At 41.2% G+C, this 26,211-nt stretch overlaps 1 protein-coding gene across 2 annotated transcripts in view; it reads left to right on the top strand.

Annotated features, from left to right (window-relative positions):
- The window catches only part of SLC15A2 (solute carrier family 15 member 2), a 47,431-nt gene that overhangs the window by 10,353 nt on the left and 10,867 nt on the right, over positions 1-26,211 (top strand). The window contains exons 4-17 of one of the 2 annotated variants that reach the window (XM_075555656.1): positions 3,302-3,394; positions 4,890-4,989; positions 7,052-7,142; positions 7,364-7,441; positions 15,789-15,871; positions 16,251-16,337; positions 16,512-16,601; positions 16,692-16,736; positions 17,794-17,826; positions 18,506-18,594; positions 19,642-19,723; positions 21,423-21,557; positions 24,861-25,025; positions 25,184-25,224. In XM_075555656.1, the coding sequence (XP_075411771.1) occupies positions 3,302-3,394; positions 4,890-4,989; positions 7,052-7,142; positions 7,364-7,441; positions 15,789-15,871; positions 16,251-16,337; positions 16,512-16,601; positions 16,692-16,736; positions 17,794-17,826; positions 18,506-18,594; positions 19,642-19,723; positions 21,423-21,557; positions 24,861-25,025; positions 25,184-25,224 (1,212 nt within the window). The remainder of the gene's footprint in view (positions 1-3,301; positions 3,395-4,889; positions 4,990-7,051; positions 7,143-7,363; positions 7,442-15,788; positions 15,872-16,250; positions 16,338-16,511; positions 16,602-16,691; positions 16,737-17,793; positions 17,827-18,505; positions 18,595-19,641; positions 19,724-21,422; positions 21,558-24,860; positions 25,026-25,183; positions 25,225-26,211) is intronic. The other variant, XM_075555657.1, reaches the window with a different exon arrangement.

Raw genomic sequence — 26,211 nt, 5'->3', positions numbered from 1 at the left:
AAAGTAAATATACTTGTACAAATATTATCGGTCAATTCTACATATATCCATGGGTGTGCTCCCACTTACCCTCCCACGCCTGTTCAGCCTGAGTATCTACACAAGCATCTGCTTGTAAATCCACCACTATTACAGGATTATATGTATAACAGTTTGCTTCTGTTGTTTTGAACTCCCAGTGCCTTGGCCTGCTTTCACCACATTTTGCTGACCTCCTCTTAGTGGATGCTGCCTTCTCCTTCACCCAAGGCAGCACTCATCTACCCTGCAGCCTGTGACTTTTCTGCTCTCTCTTCCCCATCCCACCTCTGGTAACCATCAAGGAGTGCTTATTTTAATATGAAAACCCTTTGTGCGCTTTTTAATAACAGTGGTCTCATACAGTGTTTGTCCTTTTGTGCTTGACTAATTTCACTCAACATAATGTCCTCCAGTTCATCCATGCCATTAGGCATGTCATCGGTTCAGTATTATTCTTGAACTTTGTATAGTGTTCCCATTGTGTGCATGTACCAAAGTTTACTATACACTCTTCCACTGATGGGATCTAAGTTGTCTCCATCTTTTGCTATCATAAATAGTGCTATGATGAATATGGGGTACCTTTATCCACTCCATGGCGCTTGCTACTCTAGTATCTGTACCAAACAGAGGGATTGTTGGGTCATATGGTATTTCTATTCCTAGTTTTATTCCGTGTCATACCTCTTTCCACAGTGATTGTACCACTTTACAGTCCCACCAGCACTATGTGAGGAAGGATTTCAGTCTCTCCATATCCACACTAGCATTTGTTCCCTGTTTTGGGTGAGATCTCATGATTGTTTTGATTTCTATTTCTTGTCTAATAGTCACGTGCATTTCTCCATGTGTTTTTAGATGCCTGAATATCTTCTTTGGTGACGTGTGTGTTAATGCTCAACTCGTTTCTTTTTCTTGTTTCGGTATGTAAGTGTTTTAGAAAGTTTAGAGATTAGTCGCTTGTCTGATATACCATTGCCAAAGACTTTTTTTCCCAGTCTGTGGGTGGCGTAGTGTTTGGGCTGCTAACCTCAAGGTCAGCAGTTTGAAACCACCAGGAAAAGAATGAGGCTCTTTACTTCCGTAAAGAGTTAAAGTCTCAAAAACCCACAAGTGCAGTTCAGCTGTGTTCTTTGGGGTTGCTTTGAGTAGAATCAACTCAATGGCAGTGAGTGCGTATGTGGTTTTTTTGGTTGTTGTTATTTATAACGGCTAGGATTTATAACACATGTTTTTGAGGAGCACAATTTAATCCTATGTTCTGGAATAAATATTTCAAGTATTACCTAGGAGTTTACCTATTTTCCTCCTGCACACGCTCTCCTTTATACTGATGTGGCTTCAAAAAGCCGAAAAATTCATTATCTTCTCATTGCATTGTTCGTGAACTTCTTGAAGCCTTTTCTTCTTTATCGCACTCAGTCAGTCCAACAACCTGTTATCGGTCTGATTTTCCTACCCAGACTTTCCCTTCTTTAATTCAGGTTCTGTGTATTTTCTCTCTAATGGTCTAAGGTAGATCATCTCCTTAGGGGTTTTCACTTTATCTTCCTGCTTATTTTTTCCATCAGAGTCTTCTGTAGAACACCCTAGAGTGGAACGCTGGGTCTCTTGGAAAGCCCACTCCTGTGCCCTGAAGTTAATTATCCCTGGATTAGTCACTAAGCTTCTTACCCACTATCTATTATACACGCCGATGCAGTGCATTTGCTTGCTTGTTTTTGAAAGTCCTCTTCATAAAAAAGGACTCTTTTAATGATGCTAACAGATACGCCTTGGACTGCTGACCCACCAGCCATTCTGCAAGAGAAAGATGGGGTTATCTGCCCCCATAAAGATGTATACCTTGGAAATCCTATCTCGGGTCTTGGACCTGACTGGTTGCCAGTGAGTTTCGGTTAACTGGGTTTTCCAACCTAGAAAGCCAATCTAAAAAGATAGCCATCTAGAATTAGAAACTTACTTCTTGAAATTTCTAGCATCTCCAGCTTCTCCTTGCTGCCTTCACCCTTTATGCTCTGCATTGGCATTAGACAATTTGAAATCACAGATATAGCCTATGTACTTTCCCAAGTCACTTTCTGATGCTAACATTTTATTGCTATGTAACGATAAAAATTTTTCATAAAAATAGTGATTGAGAGACGTCAGACAGTGTAAGATATGACAAAATAATAATTTATAAATTATCAAGGGTACATGAGGGAGGGGAGAGTGGGAGGGAGGGGGGAAAATGAGGAGCTGATGCCAAGGGCTTAAGTGGAAGGCAAATGTTTTGAGAATGATGAGGACAATGAATGTACAAAAATGCTTTACACAATTGAGGTATGTATGGATTGTGAAAAGAGTTGTATGAGCCCCTAATAAAATGATTAAAAAATAAATTTAAAAAATAGTAATTGATACCATGGAGGTGAGTTGTCTTGCCGCTGGACAGAGTGAATTGAAAAGTGGGTTGCTTACACACACAATACACACTACCACCACCACCACCACCACCACCAGGCAATCTTCCATAGGGCCTACCTGGTTGCGTCTTTCAGGGAGATGACCATAGTCATGAATCATGGCCTGTCTGTCTTGGGGCCCCTGGATCCATATTATAAGTGCCTCTGTCTAAAAAAAAAAATGTGCCATGTCCCCACCATGACCTTGATCCAACTTTGAGAATCCCACTGATAGTTAGAATGTATTAATCTACACCAACCATCTTTAAGTAATAATTTTGTTGATCTCCTTTGTTCCTTTTAAAACCCTATACTCAGGCTAAAGGTCTCCTTCATCTAGGTCATATGTCTATAGTTCTCTTGTCCTGTCCTGTGTAAGACATAAGTAATATCCCCTTTTATAGTAAAAAAATGGGGGGAGGGAGCGGATATCACGGAGTTCAAGAAGGAAGAGAATGTTTTTGAAACTGATTGTGGTAGAAATTGTACAATATTGCTTGATGTAATTGAACTATGGAATAATATGATATCTGTATTATCTCCCAATAAAATGGTTTTGGGAGAAATAAGATAAAATTTGAAAAAGTAATTGCTTCTTAACTTCTCACCAATAGCGTATGAAAGGGCTTTTAGGAATGCTCTACTTTTGGATAGCCAGAAAAACCTGTACTTTATTTGCCATAAGTATTCATTTTATTTGCATTTTTCAGGTAATTTTTTCCTCCTCTGCCCTTTCCTCCTCCAACTCTGCTTGCCCTGGTACTGAGAAAAGTATTACTTGGTATGCCTCTGTAATGACCCAGCTGTCTCAATTCTGTCTACAAACTTGACAGGACAATCATTTACCTTTCCTTGGTGTATGTGCTTGGCCATGTGATCAAGTCTTTGGGTGCCATACCAATGCTGGGGGGACAGAGCCTGCACAGGTGAGTACAGTCATGGAATCGGTGGGTCCCTCTTCTTCCATTACACAGCTAAATCAAGCATTTCCAACAGATGATCTTTTATTTTCTTACTAAGCATGTTCGTTTATCGTCCACCCTCCTGTTTTATTACCAAATGGCTTAACAAAACCACAAATGTGTGACCGATTGAAATCTTTCCTACTTTATCTGAGCTCCTTTTTTGGTTGTTGTTAAGCAGTTGGGCTATAGAATGCCTGGTTAGTATGTTCTTAATAAAAATCCTTAGTGTGCTTGATGATTCATATCTCATCACCCTCCATATTTCTTCAGCTACTCACTCCTTTAAAAAAACAGTAATCGTTTTTCTTCAATACATTGTAGAAATAATAAATTTTGGAATATATCCATTAACATAGGGTTATATTTATTATAGATTTTTTCCTCTTATGTTATTGATGTCTGAATCCAGGAGCATTTAATAGATTTGATGTCTGCTGATAATCCACAGAGAGGATTATAGCTGTTCAAGAAGTAGGTTATATGTGTCCGTGTTTATCATGTCATATATATTAATGTATAATGTACCTACACTTGTGCTCTGGACATGCAGTGGTTAAGCCCTTGACTGTTAATCAAAAGATTGGTAATTAAACCCTACCAGCCATTCGGAGAGAGAAAGAGGTGGCAGTCTGCTTCTGTTAAGATAAAAACAGAAGTGGAGTCACTGTCTTCAAGTCAATTCTGACTCATACCAGCCCCATAGGATAGAGTATAACTGGCATCTGGGTTCCTAAGGTAGTAAATCTTTATGGGAGCAAAAAACTTCATCTTTCTCCCACAGATCGGCTGTTTGATTAGAATTGCTGACCCTGTGGTTAGCAGTCCAATTCATAATGTACTATGCCACCAGGGCTGCTTCCAAAAAGATTACATCTTTGGAATTCTGTTTGGCAATTCTACTGAGTCCTATAGGGTCATTGTGAGTCAGAATTACCTTGATAGCAATAGATTTTACACTTGCTTATCTTGTGAGTTAATAATTATGTTGGAAATTTAATAGAAATTATATGCCTCTTATTGGTGTCCCATTAAAAATTAGTGGCACTTTCTCTATCAAGTGAGATGAATCTTAACATTTCATTTTGTGCTTAGTATTGGAGGTGTGGGGTAGAATGACCTATTGTCAGCTCTTTCTATTAAGGTGCCCCTGAGATTTAAACAAGATCGGGAACAAGTCCTTGCTGGTATCCCTCCACTATCTGCTTGTATTTCCCACAAAGAGTAAATGGGGTCCTCAAGATCAAATCTTCCCGTGTAAGTCATATTTTCTGGAAGGACCAGACTCATAAGCTATTGTAAGTGCTCCTGAGCATCTTCTAGGAGTGAAGGCCAATGCCCAGTGCCCTCAGGGTAGCAAGTGAGAAGGGCCTTTGTCCCTGCTTGCCTCTCAGCTCTATATTTCATCTCTACAGTTGTTTATGACCATCCTGCTTAGTATATTCATCTTTCATTTCAGAGTCCTAGCGGTGATTGGTCTGAGTCTAATAGCTTTGGGGACGGGTGGTATCAAGCCCTGCGTAGCCGCTTTTGGTGGAGATCAGTTTGAAGAAAAACATGTAAGAATCCTCTGACTTCTATATTGTCAAGAGTGTTTAGGTTGACGTTATCCACTGATCTAGAGGAAATGGGGATACTTTGGCTGGATAAGACAAGAACAGGGGGAAATATTATAGCTGTCTTTACCTAGACAGATCAGTGGAATTGTGGGTTCCAGTCAAAGAAGACCACTACCATGTCCCATTAGATTGATGTGATGTCTTTGTTGTTTATCAGGCTCGCCCAGACTGCAGGGGGATGTTCAAAGGACCCATCCACCACACTGCAGTGCCCGTCTTCCCTGGCCGAGCCTCTGTTAGAGTACTCAGGGAGGGCAGGATTCAGAATGCAGAAGAAAAAGCAAGTTTAAAATTCACATATCACTAAGTAGGTGGTATTGACAGAAGTAAAACAAAAGCATATTTAGGTAAAGTTTAGGGGGCTGGGGCCATGTGGAATGAACACTCCTGTCCCTGGGAGAAAGAAAGGCTTTTCTTAATAAGGAGAGAGGGGTCTTTTAAACAAGAATTGCCCTAAGGGCACTTAGAGACCCCCCCATTGTGATGTTAAAACAGATGACCTCAGGCCAAGCAGGGGAGTGAGGGGGCTTGAACTCAAGGAAAAGTGTTCTCCTGACAGTTCTGTTTAAATGTGGTGACAAGAGCTTGTCTGCCGCAAAACCAGCTCTTTGACTGAAGGGAGAAAGCTTCCAAAGGGCGGGAGTTGGAAGCAGTGAGTTCACTCTTGTGATATGCTCAAACATAAAGGCTATTGACTTTGGGAGCAGGAAGTGGTGGGTAGTGTAGAGCTGATTTGAGCATTTGTAGGTTTGATGTATGAAAGGGCAAAAGATGCATCAAAACGAAACGGAACGTGTACAACTCTTCTTGATATGATTGACTGCTTAAATTCTATGATGTGTGAAATACATGCCAAAAGAACTATTTAAAAAAATCAAACAGAATGGATTTCCATAGATGAGCACATTGGACTGATCCTTCCCTCTTTTCCTTTATACTTTTCACTGTTAGTGGAAAATAAACACAAACAGCCACCCCCAAAAAGAGTAAGCTGAAGATGGTCCATTATGAGGGAACAATAAATAGATAAGGGGAACAGTCTTTCCGAGACAAACCCAAAGTTCCGTTTTCCTCTCTTAACGTTCATTCTCCCTCCTTGTCTATCTCTTCTCTCTTCTGTAGCTATTTCTTAGGTTTCTGACTTCTGTGTCTATTTCTAGTTATATCGAGATAAGTATACTTTCTTCTCTCTCTTTCTCTATCTCCGGGTTCTCACTCCCTGTTTGGTCTCACTGTGGTTCTCTTCCTCTTTAGACCATTCGGTATATTCTTCATCTGCCAAAGAGCCTAAGAGTGAAGGCCAATGTAAAGCGCCTTCAGGGTAGAAATATGAAAGAGACCATTGCCCGGAAATGTACTGTTTGTTTGCCGTCTTTGGAGAGCTAGCCAACCGTTGGCAAAAGAGATTCTATGCATAATGAGCTATACAATTTAGAAGAATAAAATAAGGCTTAAATAGGGATCAGAAGAGAAATGAAAACACATTTAAAAAGAAAAGAGAGAAGGCCTGGTGTGTTAACGTACCGGAATGAAGCAAAGAAGAACGAAATGAGATGTCAGCAACCTTCTATGGAAGTTGCTTCATTTCATGACAGCTCTACAGAGATATTGTCGCAAACAGGAACAAGATGTAATTTCCTCACTAAAATAAATCATAGCCTACTGAAAGAAGCATTTAATGTGAAGAAATTAGCATTATAATAAATTCCTGTAGGGCACAGCAATGGCATTGAGGACAGAATGATTAATTCTGTCCAGGTAAAGATATAAAAGAAAGGTTAAAAAGAAGCTTCCAGTGGGGTTTGAAAGTGAGTAAAACTTTATCAGGAGTCAGGCAGAGAGGCTTTTAAATATCTGATATGAAGTTCAGAGATAGTGAAGGTGATATCTGAGTTTGTCCTTTTTTTGTATACCTCCAGCTGAACCTGATCTTGGGATGGAGGTGGAGTTAAGAGACACATTGTTGGTACTGATTTTATCTTTTTATCTCCCCCCCACCCAGGCAAATGAACGGACTAGATACTTCTCAGTCTTCTATCTCTCCATCAATGCTGGAAGCTTGATTTCTACGTTTGTCACCCCCATGTTGAGAGGTTAGGACCTGCTGTGTTCTGGCCAGCAAAAAGCTGTACAAGAGTGTCTCTGGTTTCCTTTGAGTCTTGATTTGTATAGACCTGGAAAAGGATTGTGGGATTAGGTGATGAGAGGAAGGAGATGGCTATGCCTATAAACTCAAAAGCCGAGCTAGAATAGGGCACCGAAGACTCGAGATTCAGAGTTAAACTTTCTTTCTTTCTTTTTCATTTTCTTTCAGGAGATGTCCAATGTTTTGGGGATGACTGCTATGCCTTAGCTTTTGGGATCCCAGGATTACTTATGGTGATAGCTCTTGGTGAGTGTAATGAGGAAGAGGAAGCTAATTATCCGCTCAGACCTCCCAAGAAGAAGACTGTGTGTCGTCACTTCACTATTTTACTCAGTACCCACAAAGTGGGTGAGAGGTCTTCCCTGTCCCTTAGAGAAAAGGTAATTCAGTGAAACAAGAAACCCTAAAAAATGTAAAAGTACATCAAAGCCTAAGAAGCTATAAAAATGGCAGATCTTTGGGCCGATTAAATTAGGACCTATTAACTCAGGGTCTCTGCTAGGCAGGACTTGAAAATCTATAAAGCTCAGGGGATTCGATTTGAATCTCGGGTGATTCAAATATGTACTCAAGGTTGACACGCACTGTTCTACATCACATGATGTAAGAACACAAAGAAGATAATTTTCTCCATAAAAATTAGCTTGCTTAATATAATACTTATTCATTTGGTAACTGAAAGGCTTTTAAAATTACTTAGGTCTTTTGAACAGACTTTGGGTTGAACGTCTGTCCTGGTCAGTATTGCTCAAAGACTTGGGATAGGTAGGCAGATACTGATGGAATTAGATCAAGCTGTTGTCTTTTTAGCACTGAGAGTTCCACCCGGGGAGAGAAGCGGAATCGCTGTGTCGATTAGTTTACTCAATCTAGGGCAAGGGAAACTTGATCAGGCTGTTCCTAAGCATTGAGCTGGAAACCTGTTCTCACGCTGAGCCCTCCTGGAAAATATCCAGGCTAAACACATGAAAAGCTTAAGAGAAGAAAAGCAACCCAGAGACTCAAAGTTCAGCCTGATTAGTTTCTAAAAAGGGGGCTAATTGAAATACCCAGTGTTTCCAATTGCAGGAAAGGCTGTTATTCAGGAAGTGCTGTGCTAATATATTTCCTGCTTTCTTTTCGAAGTCAAACATTTCCCCCACTAGTACCAGGTCTAGGAGCCCTGGTGACGCTGTCGGAGAAGCTCCAAACTGCCAATTGCAAGGTTCAAACCTACCAGCAGCTCTGCCGGAGAAATGATGCTTTCTGTCCCCATCAAGATGTACAGCCCTGGGAACCCTATCCAGGGTCACTAGGACATGAGTTTGCTATGATGTCTCCTTTTCTCCATCACTGTACAATAATATTTGAAGTTCAGAGTAATTATCAGAATTTTAAAAATGCTATAAGTGAAAATGAAAATGTTTTACATATTACTAAAGAAGTGTTAACTGTTGTTATTACTTCAGCTTCCTGGAAGCAGAAAAACTCAGTTCTCTGGCCTTTCCCTCTATTTTGCTTCATTCATTCATTTACTTGCTTAGTCAAAACTATTTATTATTTTATTAGGTTCCAAGTTCTGTGATAAGTAATGGAGTCACAGTGGTAAATTAGCTACTAAATCCATGCCCTCAAAGAACTTATAACAGTCTATTGGGGAAAAAGAGACAGACAAATGCCAGGAATTTGAAATGTAGTATGATCAATGTCACAACTGAGGAAGCAAATAGAGAGCTATGGGAACACATGGGAAAGAGCCTGACTTTTAATGTCAACGGGGTTTGACTGAAGTAAGAACATCTAAGGGATTAACTGCAATTAATCAGACATAGGGATCGAAGCGTTACAGAAACAGGACAGAGTATGTGTAAGAAAAGGAGATGGGCGATCGTGAGAAATGGGGTAGGGGTCATGTCGGACCTGGCTACCCAGTGGGGAAGGAGAGTCCAACTCTGCATCTGCCCGAGGATGGTTCCTAGGAGGCAGAGGTCAGACATCCCCACCCTCCTTCCTTCTTTATCCTCTTCTAGCCCCAGCCATCATTCCCACGGCACTGTCCTTCTCTGCTGGGTCTGACGATGTGTTGCAATGATCACACAGAACTCACAGAACACACTCACAATTGTGAGGGTTTATTAAGGAAGTTAAGAAGTAACCACAAGTCAGACTCAGAAAAGGTTAAAGATACATTCCTTTTGTCCACAGTGTCTCTTCTTAGCCATGCCAGCAGGCACCAGGTGCAGCCTCTCATCCACTTGGTCCCTTGGCCTCTGCCCTGCTCTGGCAAGTGGGCCACCCCTTTCTGCAAGCTAGCCTCCTGCCCCAAGACATTCAACTTTACTCTTTCTGTGGGTTAGGAAGCCAATTACTCTGTTTCATTTTCTCAGGGCAGCAACTCTCCTCTGACTCACGGTCTCAGTGAGGCTCTTCCACTCTGTCTTGGTGATGCAGCTTCTGGTGTCTCTGGCACTTCAGACAGGGATCTTGCATGTGCTCCACTGGTGATGCTATACTTATTTGCATGTTTCCACTCAGTGCCTGGGTGGGAGTTGCAAATACTATGGAAAGAAGAACCACACCAAGCATTTTTACTTCACTGCATATGGTGTCATGTGTTTGAAGACCTTACAGGAAATAAGATCGTTGGCATAGTGGGTGAAGCTGCTCACAAGGTCAGTGGTTCAAACCCACCAGCTGCTCTATGGCGAAAGATGATGATGTCTGTTGCTGTACAGATCTGTAGTCTCAGAAACCCAGAGGGCACTTCTACTCTGTCCTGTAGGGCTACAGGGTCACTGTGCGTCAGAACTATCTCGAAGGCAATGAGTTTTGTTCTGTTTTGTTTTAGAAAATAAAATGAGGAAGATAAGAAAGAAAAATAGCCAGAAACCAAATAATGAAAGCCATCTTAATCAAATAAAGAAGCGGAACTTTATCCAGAGGACAATGGAGCTCTATAAGAATTTTCAATAGAAGAAAGATGGTTGAAGGCGTAGATCTCAATGGTTTCTATGACTGTAATGTGGAAAAAGGATTAGGATAAGGGTGAGGCAAGGGTAATATTTCTCTTGATTATGAAAAACTTGCCACCCCCTTAAGTGTTTACTGAAGTCACCCAATGAGAAATAGAACCAGTGATAAAGAGGGGCTTACATTTTTTTGGAATAATGGAATCAAAGACAATGGGGGTGAGGAGGGGGAGCATTGATTGATTTACTTCAAGGAAATTGACTCATGTAACAATGGGTGAGGTTAGCAAATTCAAAATCTATAAGTCAGGTAACAAGCTAGAGACTCCTATGCTTGCGTCTGAAGAGTCTCAGGCTAAGCAGTAGGAAGAGTGAAGAATGGAGTAAAGTTCTGCCCAAAGATCTATTGCTAGTCTGGTAGCAGAACACACCCCAGGTAACAAGTATGTCAAGACCCTCAACTCACTGAGTGATTGTAGTACATTAGATTATATCACAATGATTACATGATAAATATAAAGCTATTATATTACATTATACATTATGATAGGTAATTCAATCTATCCAGGGCCAATTGATTTAATCACATGTAACTACACTGTGCAGCACATGTAGCCAACCCATAACAGCAACCAGACTAGTGGTTAGCCAATCAGGAACCAAAACTGAGCCAACTTGACACACAAAACCATTGTACCCTTTAATGGGAGAATTAATAAAACCATGTGATTGGATATGTGAAATGAGGAAGAAGAAAGCCAAGGTTGAATCTAGGGTTTGGGTTTGAACAAATGGGTAGACAGGGCATTAACTGGGATAGTGAACATTTCATGAAGGATAATAGGCTTTGGAAATTTTCATTTGGGATATGTTGCATTTTAGATGTCATTAGAACATTTAATTGGAGTGATGAAATGACTGTTTGGAAATATGGGCTTAAAACTCAGAATAAATGTTTGAACCGTAGCTATAGCTCTGGGGCTACTGGGATATAGGTGGTAATTAAGCTGTAAAAATAGATAACTAAGAGACATTAAGGTATAAAGAGAGCCTAGGGTAGAATTCTAATGAAGACGGCATTTAAAAGATAAGCAAAGATGAAAAGCAAAGAAACTAAGAAACTAAGAAAAAAGAAACTAACATTTCCGGAAGTGAATGGTCCGGCATGACAAATGTTTTTGAGTGGGCCATTGATGTTAGTGTGAAAACTGTCCTTTACATACAGCAACAGGGAAGTCATTGGTATGACACTATCAGCTAGTTCTATGGGTTGGTGGAGGCTAATCCTCGATTGGAGTCGGTTGGGAAGTGGTTAAGAGGTTAAGAGTGTGAGCTGGAGGGTGGCATGGAATTGAAGAGTGAGTATGGAGCACATTTGAATCTTACTAGGAAGAATCTGGAAGAGAAATTGTTTGGCAGGGCTGGATAGGGCAGAGGCTGTACACTGGTACATATGAGGGCTGGAGGCAGGGAATCCAGGGTGGATGATACCTTCAGGACCAAGGGTGTGAGGGGCGAGGCTGGGAGAGTGGAGGGTGAGTGGGTTGGAAAGGGGGAACTGATTATAAGGATCCACATGTGACCTCCTCCCTGGGAGATGGACGGCAGAGAAGGGGGGGAAGGGAGACTCCGGATAGGGCCAGATATGACAAAATAACGATATATAAATTACCAAGGGCATATGAGGGAGGGGGGAGCGGGGAGGGAGGGGGAAAAAAAAGAGGACCTGATGCAAAGGGCTTAAGTGGAGAGCAAATGCTTTGAGAATGATTGGGGCAGGGAATGTATGGATGTGCTTTATACAATTGATGTATATATATGTATGGATTGTGATAAGAGTTGTATGAATCCCTAATAAAATGTAAAAAAAGAAAGTGGACATTGGTAGAAAAAGTTGTTAGGGAAACATTGCTTAGAGGAAAAGATGCTCCTTTATTCTCAATTCCATTTAGAACAAGTTTCTCTGTTTAAGATATGCGAAAGGAGAGTCCCCATTAAATGATCTAAAAAAAAGATCTATGAAAGGAAATAGTTGGTTTGAGCTTTCTTTTGCCATTGGGTCATTTCCTACTTTGAGGAAAACACTAGAATGTATTTGTGGATAGTATTTTCAAGTTATGCAAATAGAAAATGTAATAGACCTTTTTCACATCATGTAGCGTGTGTTCTTTTTCAAAGTAGTAGAGGAATTTAGAACTATGACTCAGTGAGTACATCACTCTGAGGAACAAAAATGTACGTTTCCCCCGGATGGCCTGTGCTTTAATTTTAAAATATTTATTAAAATGTATTTGATTTGTGTGTAAAAAAAGAAATTGTTTGAAGTTACAAGATAAACACAGTGTATCAATATGAAAACATACATAGAAGAATTAATGGAAGGGTGGATAGAGAAATTTGTAGATTTATTAGCAGGAAGATGTGAGAGTTTTCTTGGGAAGATGTCTGTTTTCTTTGTGAAGTGGAAGACAGCATTATCCAGACGAAGGAAATTGTTCATCTTTCTTTGTTCTCCTCAAAAACTCATTGCAATCAAGTTAATGCTGACTCACAATGAACCTACAGGACAGGGTAGACTTGCCCCAGTGACTTTCCAAGACCATAACTGTACAGGAATAGAAGGCACCACCTTTCTGCCAGAGAGTGGCTGGTGGTTTCGAACTGCCAATTTGGCGGGATTGCAGCCAAATGCATCACTACTATGTTACCAGGGCTCATCTTCCTCAGTTAGGTGGGTTTAAATCTGAAGTGTGATTTTTCAGAGTCGTTTACAGAAACTTCCCTTTATTATCCTCCCTGCCACTATTGTGACAAGTATTTCTGAAGTCGGATAGCTTCTTTCTAGGATTGCTATACACGGGAGCAATCTTGTATGCGGAATCTTCCTCTTGTCTATATGCCTCATGCCTCTCTGTTTTCCCACTTGACTTCAAAGATTAGTACCCTTCCCTTGACCTATCATTTTTATCAACACTAAGAATGACATTGTAGTAAAAGGTGATATTTGGAGATGCTTTGGGGAAACTGAGAAGATGAATGGGCGGGGGAGTGATAGAGTGGGAAGAATAGAGAATTTATAAAGTTAAAGAAAAGGAAAAAGTAAGGAAATTCAAGAATTCTGTTGTGTATGGAGACTGGGAAAAGTTTTTGGCCATTGAAGGAGACTTGGCTTGAGTCCCCGACTCCATGGAAGAAAAGACCTGCTAATGATTCCATAAAGGTGCAAAATGAACAAACTCACTGCCATTGTGCTAATTTTGATTTACAGCAACCCTATAGGACAGACAGAGTAGAATTGCCTTTGTCGGTCTCTAAGACTAATTGTTTACAGAAGTAGAAAGTTTCATCTTTCTCCCCAGGTGTGGCTGGTGGTTTCAAACTGCCGACCTTGTGGTTAGCAGCCCACTGTGTTACTCCTCACACCACCAGGACTCCTTTTCATAAGGCTTACAGCCTAAGAAATCTTATAAGGCAGCTAGCTCTACTGTGTCCTGGAAGGGTGCCATGAGCTTGAACCAACTTGACAAAGAGATTTGTTTTGCTTTATTGGTTACTGAGAGTTATGCTTGCTAGACTATCTACTGGAAGAATCTCGTACTGGAAAAGGGAAGTTCCTTAAGGAGAAAGTATATCTGGGATAGTACTAATATGGTCTCCCCATTGATTTTAATTGAATTTATAAAGTTGAAAAAATAACACTTCCATAATTATATATACCAGCTCACTATTGGTAATTTGGAAAAGGGAAAATAAGAACATAATATTGATCTTGAATTAGCTATGGTTTGTCACTGTGGGGTGCCAGTAGACATCCCAGATGACTGAGTGGAACTGCTCCATCGTGTTTCCTAAGCTGAAATCTGTATGAGAACAGATTGGCAGTTTCTTTTCTCTCATGAAGAGGGTTGTGGCTTTGAACCATTAACCTTTTGGTTAGCAATTTAGTGGCACAACATTGGCACAACAGCCAATTGGCACAACAGCGCCATTGGCACAACAGCGCTCCTCAAGAGAAACAGAATGAACCAAGAAATAGAAATGGTACAGAATTTATTTTGTTTGTTTGTTTTTAGGAATGATAAATGGTGGTTAGAGACTAGAAGACCTGTTGAAGACTAAAACATGAGGTGGACATTTGTAGGCTAAGAAACACTCCTTTGAGGACACGAGTCGTGTCTTTTTAACTTCTATTCCCAGTCTGGTCTGGCACATTGTCTGACGTAAGAATAAGTGAATGAATGAGTGTTAAGGGAAGAGATATTTTTAATCCAACAGGCCTCTGGTCCAAAAGCCAGGTTCTGGTTATTTCTAGTTCTGTGATCTTGTACAAGTTACATAAATATTTTAATCTTCAATTTCTTCATGTGTGAAATGGAACGAATACCTGTTAGTATCACGTTGATTCTGACTCATGGTGACCCGATCGATGTATGTCAGCATTAGAACTGTGCTTCAAAGGCATTTTTGGTGGTTGGTTCTCCCCCTCCCCCTACAGTAGTAGACAACTAGCACTCTCTTCCTACGTGCCTCTGGATGGACGAGTGCATATTTTTCCCAGTTACCTCCTCTAATGTCTCTGTGTTAGCCTGGTTATCTAAAGAAACAAAACCAGTGATACTCATCTATATATCAGTAGCAACTTTATATCAAGAACTAATTTTATATCAAGAAGGCATCCCAGCCCAATCCAAATCAAGTTCATGGGTCCAATGTATTCCAGAACCCTCCATTTCAGACTCATGTAGCTGCAGGTTGATAATGCAGACTTGTGTGGCGGGAGGCGGGGAGATCATAGGCCAGTAAATGCAGTCTTGTGGATCCAAGGTCGGTGGGAACAAAGCAGGCCACCGACCATTCCCAGGTTGGCTCCTAGGGTCAGTGATCCATATGAGACTTCCCATGGAGACAGGCACAGAATCCCAGCAAGCTGGAAGAGTGAAGGGTCAGAGGAAACAATTCTCATTGTTTCTCTTATAAAAAGACCACACCCCCAAGAAAGTATCACCAGAGTACTACCTGATTGACAGGTCGGACTCCACCTCCACCTCCACTCAGGTGCTATCAAGTTGGCATAAAATTCAACCACCACAGTCTATACATGCTTAATATGTATTCATATATAAAGTAAACCTTTAACATTTATAGTGAAAATAATAACCATCAACATCTTAATAAACTTATGCTAGCATTTATTAAATCCCGGAAGAAGAATTTAATTTGGCATTGGATTAGAAAAGGGAGAGACCAGGAATTGCGAAAGTTTAGGGGATCATTCTAATAGTCTTTTGCGAGGTCCTGAGCAATAGAGGTAGCGGTGGTAATGGCAGAGTGAGGGCAGGTAGGAAATATATTAAAGGGAGAATGAATGAAAGTTAGTGGCATATCCATTAGATGCAAAAAGAGAGAGTAGAGAGTCAAAGATGACTTCCATTTTTTTGGTGAGATTCAGTGAAAGAATCAACAAGCATCTCCCTTAACAGTGAACTTGTTTTTTTTTGTGGATACCACAATTCCACACCAGGAAATGTAAGTCTTTATGAGATCTGCTGTCCACTCTCACATATCAAGACTCTGTTATATATATATATTGACGTACTGAATATGCTAAATGGAATTGAACAACTTTGTTTGTGTTTCAACTGCAGTTGTATTTATAATGGGAAGCAAGATGTACATAAAACCACCTCCTAAAGGAATCATACTGGCTCAAGTGATCAAATGTGTCTGGGTAAGGCCGCCACTTGTTAACTTTTGAGTAGAGAAAGATATGCTTGGATGAGACTGTGGACCTTCAAACGCGCGTATCCGTTTTTCAGTGACCTCTGTTCTGCTCAGTGGCATTTGCCAATCTGAGATTAATCGATCTCCCTTTGTTCTTATGTACTCAGCCATGAAATGAAAACATGGTGTTCTTAATGTACTTTTGAGCACGCGTGTGGCTGGTATCACCAGAAAATAGGATGATAAAATGATACCTGAAATATTCTGAAATTCAATGACTCACGAGTAAGCCACCCAAAGAGTGCTTGAGAGAAGGTATAAGAAGTTGGCCAAGACAGAGGCTGGTTTCCTTTTGTCTTTCCTCTGATGTCTCTATTCTTCCCCAGTTTGCTCTTTCCAACCGTTTCAAGAGCCGTTCGAGAGGCATTCCAAGGAGACAGCACTGGCTGGACTGGGCGGCTGAGAAGTACCCAGTAAGTTGGAAGTGTAGGAACATCTTACAGCTCCGTGGAGTCTGTCCTTTTATCAGACGATGCCCTCTCCTGCATGTAGCCTCTTCACTCACTGGTCTGGTGTACGTCTAGGTCTCCTGAGAGCCAGCAAGCCACGTGTGGCACCTTTAGCACACTGAACTCCCTTTCTTGCAGAAGGAGCTCATTAGGGATGTGAAGGCGCTGACCAGGGTGCTGTTCCTTTACATCCCCCTGCCCATGTTCTGGGCTCTTTTGGATCAGCAGGTAAGAACAACTCTCTTGAAAGCTAGTCTTTCTCTCAGCCTTGAGTCTCACAGGAAAGCAACTTCTCATAATAACATTTGGTTGCCCTAGGGCTCACGGTGGACCTTGCAAGCCACCAGGATGGATGGGAATTTGGTGAGTAGAAAATAATTTCCGGCGACGTCTATTAGTTCCCTATCGTTCACATTAAGAAAAGTCATTTCTTTGTGTTTTTGCCTGAAAACTGACCTAAGATCACAAAAGAGACATTCTTAGCCTGAAGGCACTGAGTAAACGGAGAAAGAAGCTAGGCTAGAAATGAAAACCAGAGTTTTGTCTTTAGACAAAGAACAGGAATGTAAAGATGGGAGATATTTAAATATATACAAGGAATCATTAGAAGTATAATAAAGGAAGTTATATAGATCTAGTACAGTGATTTTTTTAAAGAAAATCTAAGCTCAGATCTGGAAAGTTTGGTTGGTTTTGCTACACAATTAGTCCTATTGTTCAGGCATGCGTCACCGCAGAGGACCAGGAAGTGAGAAAGTTTGTACACAGAAATGAAAAGGATGGGACGATTGTAAATATAATTATCTCTTTATCCCATCTCCATTCTTTGGCCCACTCAAATAAGGTACCATCGATTCTCTTAATTGCTTCCCTACATAGACTATTGTATCACTTCTTTCTTTTTTTTCTTTCTGGTTTGAAAGGGCAAAGCGAGGTGATGCGAAGGTTGTGTCACCCAGTCCTGCAAACATTATTATACTTTCTTTATTACTCTGGGATCTACCAGGGCAATCCTTCTTTTAGCTCATGGATGACATTTTTGAAAGCATTGTTCGGTGGAGGGAGCCTTCCCCCTAACCATGATGCTTTCTTCGTCCTCTGCCCTCAAGACCATCTCCAACTCCAGTTCCTGAGATAAATAAAACACACGGGCTGTGTTCCCTCTCAGGCTAAGGAAACCATAGTCTAGAGAAGAAAATCCTCTCTCTAGGTCCACTTGCCACCAGCAAACAGCCAGAAGCCATGTCCAATCTGTTTCCGCCCTCTCCCCTGCACCCAGTACCCTGACAGGCAGGGGAGTGCTCCTGAATCTGACGGGTTTTGCTCTGAGTGAGTCTCACCTGGAAGTCTGCAATATTGTTAATGTAATCTTTTCTCATCTTCTGTCACACACTAAATGTTATATATTATAATATTTCAGGGTTTTTTTGTGCTTCAGCCTGACCAGATGCAAGTAAGTCTCCTCTCTATAGCTACGCAGACCTATTTCTGTCCTTAGCGATACCCCTTCCTGTAGTTAGTAAGACTAACAACAATATGTTGATGCTGTGTTCTTGGTATGCTGAGGAGTACCCACCATAAAAACCGTTCTCTTTGAAGCCCATAGCTTCTCCTTCATGTCCCCTGTTCAATCATTCGTTCCTACCCCATTCTCGGGAAGACGCAGGTAAAGTGCCAGCATGGGAGCGCTTCCATTCCAAAGTACTTTAAAGAAACGATTGTCAGTGCAAGTTTAAGGTTGCGTTGCCTGAGCAAGAAAATCAGAATCTCCGCTAATTGATGACTCTCAGTTCTATTCTTAATCCTGTGTCCATCCATCCCTGATTCTACTAGCTCTCTTTCCTTTCTTCTGTGGTATCTTCCCCTTGAACCATGGAACTGGGAACGAGACTGAAAACAGGGTGGAAGAGGTACCAATATGATTGTCAGAAGAGCTTTGACTCAGAACAAGACTGGTGATATTAGGGAGCAAAGATGTTACATCAAGGATGTAGGTTCTTGGGTGGGAAGGACCGGGGGAATGGGGGGGTCATTGTGAACCAAGTATGCTAAAAGTTTGTGACGTGTGAGCGTATGTCCAGCAAGTGGTAGAAGAACACTTATAACTAGTCCTCCTTATCGTGGTGTTACAGGTACTAAATCCTCTTTTGGTTCTTGTCTTCATCCCCGTATTTGACTTTGGCGTTTATCGTCTGGTCTCCAAGTGTGGAATCCACTTCTCGTAAGTGTTCACTGTACCACTATTATTGCAAATGTTCCCTGGTTGACAAAGATCCAATATTAGTACTTTTTTACTTAGTGATGATTGATTTCATTTTCCCCATCTTACAAAGACTCAATGCCAGTACTTTGTTACTTAGTGATGAGTGATTTTACTTTAGCATTTATCTGCTCCTTTTTGTCCATGTTCGACTAAGTACCTACTAGTACTGGAGGAGAGGGGCTCGATCTAAGTAATTTTCATGTTACAGAGTCCAAGCCATGACTGCACACCCAAGGGTGCGATTTTGAGGGAAAGGGGTGTAGGCATCACTGGGACCTTGTAGAAGTGGGGGATAGAATTATTGTAAAACTCGACAGAGAGCTGTTTCAAGTCTCTTTTCATCACTAACTTGGCAACACTTTCCTGACTACTTTATTTAAATGGTCTTTTGTCATTTACTTATTCATTGAACAGGTTTGATCGAGTTAACACCAAGTGCGTTGTAAGTGTAAGTCAGGCACATATCTCGCCCTTGAGGAGCTTAGTGTTTAGTAAGGGAGTAGCGCATAGGCGGGTGTAAATATGTCACAAGGTAAAATATCTAAGTCCCTTAAAAAGAGAAGCTCAAAGTGCCAGGGGGATTAAAAGAAGGAAGAGGCCTTCCTGCTGGCAGAACCAGGAAAGACTTTTGTACAGTATAAAATGAAGTCATGCATGGATAGTGTCTTATACATCTGGACTATGTGTATGCAATCGGTTTTTTAAACCTGTATTACCATTTTTTTTGTTATTATGGTATAATGAGTAGAAAGGACACAATAAGCAAAGGTAGAGTTTGTACATTTGTCTTTATAATGTACAAAAGAAGCTGCATGTTTCAGAGAAGAGTGGTCCAGTTGGCTGAAGTAAAGGGATCAAGAAAGATGGGGGAGGGGGGGAGGCCGGGAAATGCTTTGCAAAGGAATTGGGGACCAAATTGGGAACATCTGCAATCATTGGCTAAGGAGTTTTCAATCTTATCCTTCATAAAGTTTAGATATAATTGCTTCTCCCTTTCTTCCGCAGATCCATTAGGAAAATGGCTGTGGGTATGATCCTAGCATGTTTGGCATTTGCAGTTGCTGCAGTCATAGAGATAAAAATATATGTGAGTTCAATAGACCCAAGTCTATAAGGAGCCGGACCACATCTGTCTTGTTCCATCTCGACTCTCTGATACTTAGCACAAACCCAAACCAGTGTAATTAGCACTTCATCCAATTCAATAGTTCAGTCATATCGGGAAGAGTTGTACAATTATCACCGCATTCAATTCCAGAACGTGTTCTTCTTCCTTAGACTCATTGTTATTCATGCAATTCTTTCCTTTTCTAATTGTGGCACAAATATACACAACAAAATATTCTCCAATTCTACAGCTTCCACATGTGTAATTCAGTGAGATAAAGGGACTTTTTGCAGCCCCCCCATTTCATGTACGTCTGAGTAGATGCATCCTCCAAATGTTTTTCATGACTGTGACCTTGTGAAAGCAGATCAAGTTTTTCTTCTAGGGAATGGACTCAAGTCAGCAGCCCTTTGGTTGGTAACCTAGCTAGCTCTTCACTGTTTAGGCCACATGGGGTCTTCAGGCACAGCACCAAACCAGAAAAAACAAAATCCCTCTCATGGAGTCAATTCTGACTCATAGTGGCCCTATAGGACAGACCAAAACTGTCCCCGTGAGTCTCTGAAGTTATAAATCTTTATGGGAACAGAGTCTCATCTTTTCCCTGAAGAGTGGCTGGTGGGTTTGAACTGCCCGCCTTGCAGTTAACAACCCAACATGAAGTAAACCACTGCATCACCAACACAGAATAGCAGTTTTGTGTTGTTGCTGGCTCCTGTCCAATCAGCTTGAACTCATGAAAATCCTGTGAGCAACTATTGTGATCGGGGTTTTCATTGATTGATTGATTTGGGGGATTACATTAAGAGGCCTTTCTTCCTAGTCCGTCTGAGTTTGGGAGCTCCGCTGAAACCTGTGCAGCATCGCGGCTATACACAAGCCTCCACCGACAGACAAGTGGGGGCTGCGCCCCAGGAGTATTAGGCAGGTCTTACAAATGGAAGGCAAGATTATTACCACCAAATGTCATGGCCCTCACCTGTTGTATCCAAAATACCTCATTGCCATTGAGTTGATTCTGACTCATAGGTGCCCGATAGAACAGAGTGGCATTGCCCTTGTGGAATTCTAAGACTTTCCATCTGTACAAGAACAGCAAGCCTCGTCTTTCTCTCATGGAGCAGCCTGTAGTTTCAAACCGCTGACCTTGTGGTTAGCAGCTCAACATGTACTGCAGTATGCCACCAGGGCATATTTAATAAGTGTTTGTGATAATGTGAATAGATAAAAGGATGGAGCGCCAGTGCAAATGAAGTCCACTTCTCACCTGAGTGATTCCGAGTACATTCTCAGAGGGTTACCAAACACAAAAATCCAAGATAGCTAGTCATTTCTTTGACATAAAAAGCTTGTATGACACCTTGCTAGATCGTCAACAAATACTGTTGGACAAACTATGTAGCCACAATTGGGAAAGGAAGCATGATAATGAAAAATAAATGAAAGCTCAATAAAAAAAACACAGAGGTTGATATCTGGGGTTGGTCATTGTGCCAGTGAGCTGGGGTTTGCCCCGTTTTGTTGTCTTCAGAGTTTCTAAGCCAGGTGCTCTTCAGAGAGTGAACGTTGTCATCTTGATTAATGCGATAGGCTGTCAGAGGCAGGACTGAGATAGATGTTCCTACTGCATCTGAAGGGTTATTAGTTGGTGATTCTGACATGTCTTCTCTGTCCTAAGGAAATGGCACCTTCCCAAATGGGTCCCCAGGAAGTTTTCCTACAAGTCTTGAATGTGGCAGATAACGAGGTGAAGGTGACAGGGCTGGGAGCTAACAACAAGTCTCTGTTGGAGAAGTCTATCAAACCCTTTCAGGTGAGGCATGGGCCTGAATGAGTAGAAAATCATCCAGAGAGTATGTGTGTGTTTCATGGTCAGCACAGCTATGTGCATTTACCTACTGAAGTAGCAGGATAATATAGTGGTTAAGAGCATGGATCTTCTAAGTCAAAATGACTCCATTCGGTTCCTACTTCTGCCGCTTCCTAGCGATAATACTGTGAACAAGTTACGTTATCCCTAAACTTCAGCTTCCCTATCTGAAAGGTAGCAATACTTTCTATGCCATAGACTATTTTGTAAGGATGAGTAAGTATTATATGTAAAATACTTAGTATAATATCTGGCAAACTGTAAGCTCTCGATGGGTTGTAACTTGTTATTATTTAAATTGCATCCTAATTCACAGGCACTCTGGAAAGGCTTGTCTTGCATATTCTCATGTCCATTCATGTAAATATTATGACATTTATTTTAAAATAGTTTTATAATAACAAAAGTAATGTATGTATGTCTATAAAATTAATCCATAATTCCACTACTCAGAGATAACTACAGTTAGCATTTTGGTATAATTGAGTAAACAAACTAATTTCTAAAGAGTTCTCAAACTCTATGTATTGTATTATCTTGGGTTTTTTTCCCTTAACATTAATCATAATCATTTCCCCAAATTCTTAGGTGATCTTCAAAAATGTAATTTAATGGTCACATCATATTCCACTCATTATGTTTCCAGTAATCTTTTCGAAATGGCCTGCCTCTACTCTTCCTAGTCTGTCTCAGTGTGGAAGCTCCACTGAAACCTATTCACTGCGGATGACCCAGCAGATAATTGTCATACCACTGGCCTAGCTTCCATCATCATAGCAACACACAGACCACCATAGGATGACAAATTGACAGATGAGTGGCTGCAACAATGGGCTCAAACACAGTCACTAATTTTTTTATAACTGTTAGAATTAAAAGAAAATCATTTTATTGGGGGCTCTTACAGCTCTTTTTCCCCCCTGCCTCTTACAGCTCTTATAACAATCCATACATCAATTGTAGCAATCACATGTGTACATATATTGCCATCATCATTTTCTTTTTTTTCTACTTGAACCCTTGGTATCAGTTCCTCTTTTACCCTCCCTCTCCTACTTTCCCACCTTGTTAATCTTTGATAAACAATAGATTTTTTTTTTCATATCTTACAGGGTCAGCTGTCTTCCTTCACTCACGTTTCTGTTGTTTGTCTCTCTGGGATAGGGGGTTATATGTCAATCATTGTGATCCATTCCTCCTTTCTCCCCTTTCTTCTCCCACCTTCCCCCTACCCTCATGGTATCACTACTCCCATTACGGTTCCTGAGAGGTATATCTGTCCTGGATTCCATGTCGAGAACTCTTTTTTTATATATATAAGTTTATATTTAGCATTAGCCAGCTGGGCTCACTTTAGATGATTCCAATTTTGTTGGCAACATCTAAAGCGTCATAGTCAGGAGCCAGTCGAACATATGCCTTCTTCTCCCCGTCAGGCCTGATCAAGGTGTTGACCTTGGCTACGTCAATGTCATAGAGCTTCTTCACAGCCTGTTTGATCTGGTGTTTGTTGGCTTTGACATCCACAATGAACACAAGTGTGTTGTTATCTTCGATCTTCTTCATGGCAGACTCTGTAGTCAAAGGGAACTTGATGATGGCATAATGGTCCAGCTTATTTCTCCTGGGGGCACTCTTCCGAGGGTATTTGGACTGCCTCCTTAGTCTCAAGGTCTTGGGCCGCTGGAAGGTGGGTGACGTGCGGATCTTCTTTTTTTGTGTGGCTGTGGACGCCTTTCAGCACGGCCTTCTTGGCTTTTAAAGCCTTTGCTTTGGCTTCCGTTTTGGGAGGGGCAGGAGCTTCCTTCTTTGCCTTCAGCGCCATCTTCGTGAAAGGGCGAGAACTTTTTTTTTTTTTTTAAATTTTAACAATTTATTGGGGCTCATACAATTCTTTTCACAGTTCATATATATACATACATCAATTGTATAGAGCACATCTGTACAGTCTTTGCCCTAATCATTTTTTTCTCTTTTCTTCTTTTACATTTTATTAGGGACTCATACAACTCTTACCACAATCCATACATATACATACATCAATTGTATAAAGCACATCCATACATTCCCTGCCCCAATCATTCTCAAGGCATTTGCTCTCCACTTAAGCCCCTTGCATCAGGTCCTCTTTTTTTCCCCTCCTCCCTCCCCATTCCCCCCTCCCTCATATGCCCTTGGTAATTTATACATCGTTGTTTTGTCATATCTTGCCCTATCCGGAGTCTCCCTTCCCCCCTTCCCTGCTGTCCCTCTCCCAGGGAAGAGGTCACATGTGGATCCTTGTAATCAGTTCCCCCTTTCCAACCCACTCACCCTCCACTTTCCCAGCATCGTCCCTCACACCCTTGGTCCTGAAGGTATCATCCACCCTCTTATCTATAGCAGTGTACATGTTCCAGTCTAGCTGGATTTGTAAGGTAGAACTGGGGTCATGATAGGGGAAGGAAGCACTAAAGAACTAGAGGAATGTTGTGTGTTTCCTCAGTGTTATACTGCACCCTGACTGACTTCCTTGTGACTCTTCTGCAAACACAGTGACTATTATGGGCAAGATGGTGCAAGACTGGGAAGCCATCCATTTTATTGCACATAGTATCAGTTCAATCACACCTAGCAGCAACCGCAACAATCGTCCATGGATTTATCAGAATTTATTTTTAAAATTTCCTGTATTTATTTATATACCTCTATATGAGCCCTGGTGGTGTTGTGGTTACGTGTTGGGCTGAGATTCGCATGGTTGGCAGTTCGATACCACCAGCAGCTCTGAGGGAGCTTTCTAGTCTCAGAGATAGGCACAGTCTCAGAAACCCACCGGTGGAGCCCCCAGGAGTCAGCATTGACTCGATTCAAGGAGTTGTTTGTTTGCTTGTTTTATGGTTTCGCTTTGAGCTGCTCACTGGAAGGTCAGCAGTTTGGAATCAGCTGTTTCCAGGAGGATGACAGCAGGAATTTCTACTCCCATAAAGATTTACAGTCTTGGAAACTCACAGGGGCAATTCTACCCTGTCCCATAAAGTCAATATGAGTTGGCATCAGCTGGATGGGAGTGAGTTTTCTTTTCTAAAGCAATATCCTTACATATAAATCTTTAATTATTTCCTAGAATAAAGTTCTAGAAGTGGAATTACTAGGTCAAAGAGTAATGTTGAAAGAATCTAAGAAAGCTGTCCTCTTCCTAGAATGCTGAGTTTGTGATATTCGAGATGGGATAGAAATTAACTGTGACAATGGCTTATTCCTCAGAAAACACCACACCATTTCAAACTGCAGCTGAATGCGAAAAAACAGGATTTACACTTCCTCTTGGAATATCAAAACCTCTCTGTTTACACTGAGCATTTTTTGGAGGAAAAGAGTTGGTACAGTCTGATCCTTCATGGAAATGGAGAAAATGTCTCCAGTGTGATGGTAAGTGGAAGAATTCCCTGGATTCCAAGCTGTCATCTCCCAGTGAGAGTAACCGGTTTTAGGAGTATCTTCTCAGTGGGCTTGCCTGATAATTAACATGTCCGACTATGGGTTCTCTGCTGTCAGTTGTAACTGATTTTTACTTTCCTCTCTTGTAGGTGCAGAATGTTGGAAACAAGACCACTGCAACGACTGTGAGGTGGGATGTCAGGGAGGCCTTGAATCCTCTGTTCTCTTGATGTATGTGGTTTCAGTTGAAGATGTCTCACATTCTACATGCTCGAAACAGTGGATTGTCAGGGGCCTGGGTTTCTAGAACAGGGGAGGGTAGATAGTATCATATTAATATCCCATGTGATATTAAAGATGATCTCTGTGAAGGCCCCAGGACCCTGCCAATGTGGTACTTTCTTTTCTGTAATCCTTGGAGAGAAATTTAGAACTGAGCAAACGATTATGCCTTCATTGTCGGTAGTTGAATATCAATCATTGTTAACTGTATTTTGAAAGTAGAGTATTTATTATAACATGAATGCTTGTAAAAACATCATGGTGCAGTAAAGGTAATGCATTTGGAGCCAAAAGACTGGTTCTGAATTCAGAGAAGGTTGAAGGTTTTGACAGACAGCAAGGCATGGTGCACCAAAGAACTCACTATCTGCTAGGAAGAGAATGAAATAGACTGAAGCACCTGTCCATAGCCCTTAAGATCAGGTGGTTGCTGTTGAGATTAGCAATTTTGGGGAGACTTTTAAATAAAAAATGTGAGCTTCCCTGAAAAAGGATTTTCATCTGACTATGCCGCAGATAATAACAACAGCAACGACTTGTTCAACATAAATAAAACAACAGCGACAACCAGTTTTCTCTGGGTCTCTGGGCCCGAGAGCCTTAGGTACCTCTTGGAAAGGGTGAAAGGGCAATGCTAGGTGAGTGAAGGATAATCCAAAGTTCAGGAATCAGAATTCAAAAGTTTAAAGGGAACTGCCCTTCTCATCCCAGAGGTCAGAGACCAAGGAAAAGCTAGCAAAACAGAAAAATGCTTCTGGAAGGGTTCAAGACTGTCTGCGAGCCCAGAGATCACGATAACCTAATATGGCCTGAGAGTCTAGGTTTTGAGTAAGTCAAAGCAGATTTCATTTCTAATAGGATCAGGTACCAGTGTTATATAAACACTAGCATAGAT

Source organism: Tenrec ecaudatus, chromosome 8 (assembly GCF_050624435.1).
Source record: "Tenrec ecaudatus isolate mTenEca1 chromosome 8, mTenEca1.hap1, whole genome shotgun sequence".
Classification (NCBI taxonomy): Eukaryota; Metazoa; Chordata; class Mammalia; order Afrosoricida; family Tenrecidae; genus Tenrec; species Tenrec ecaudatus.
The sequence above is the reverse complement of the archived record's forward strand: the minus strand, read 5'-3'. Positions and strand labels throughout refer to the sequence as shown.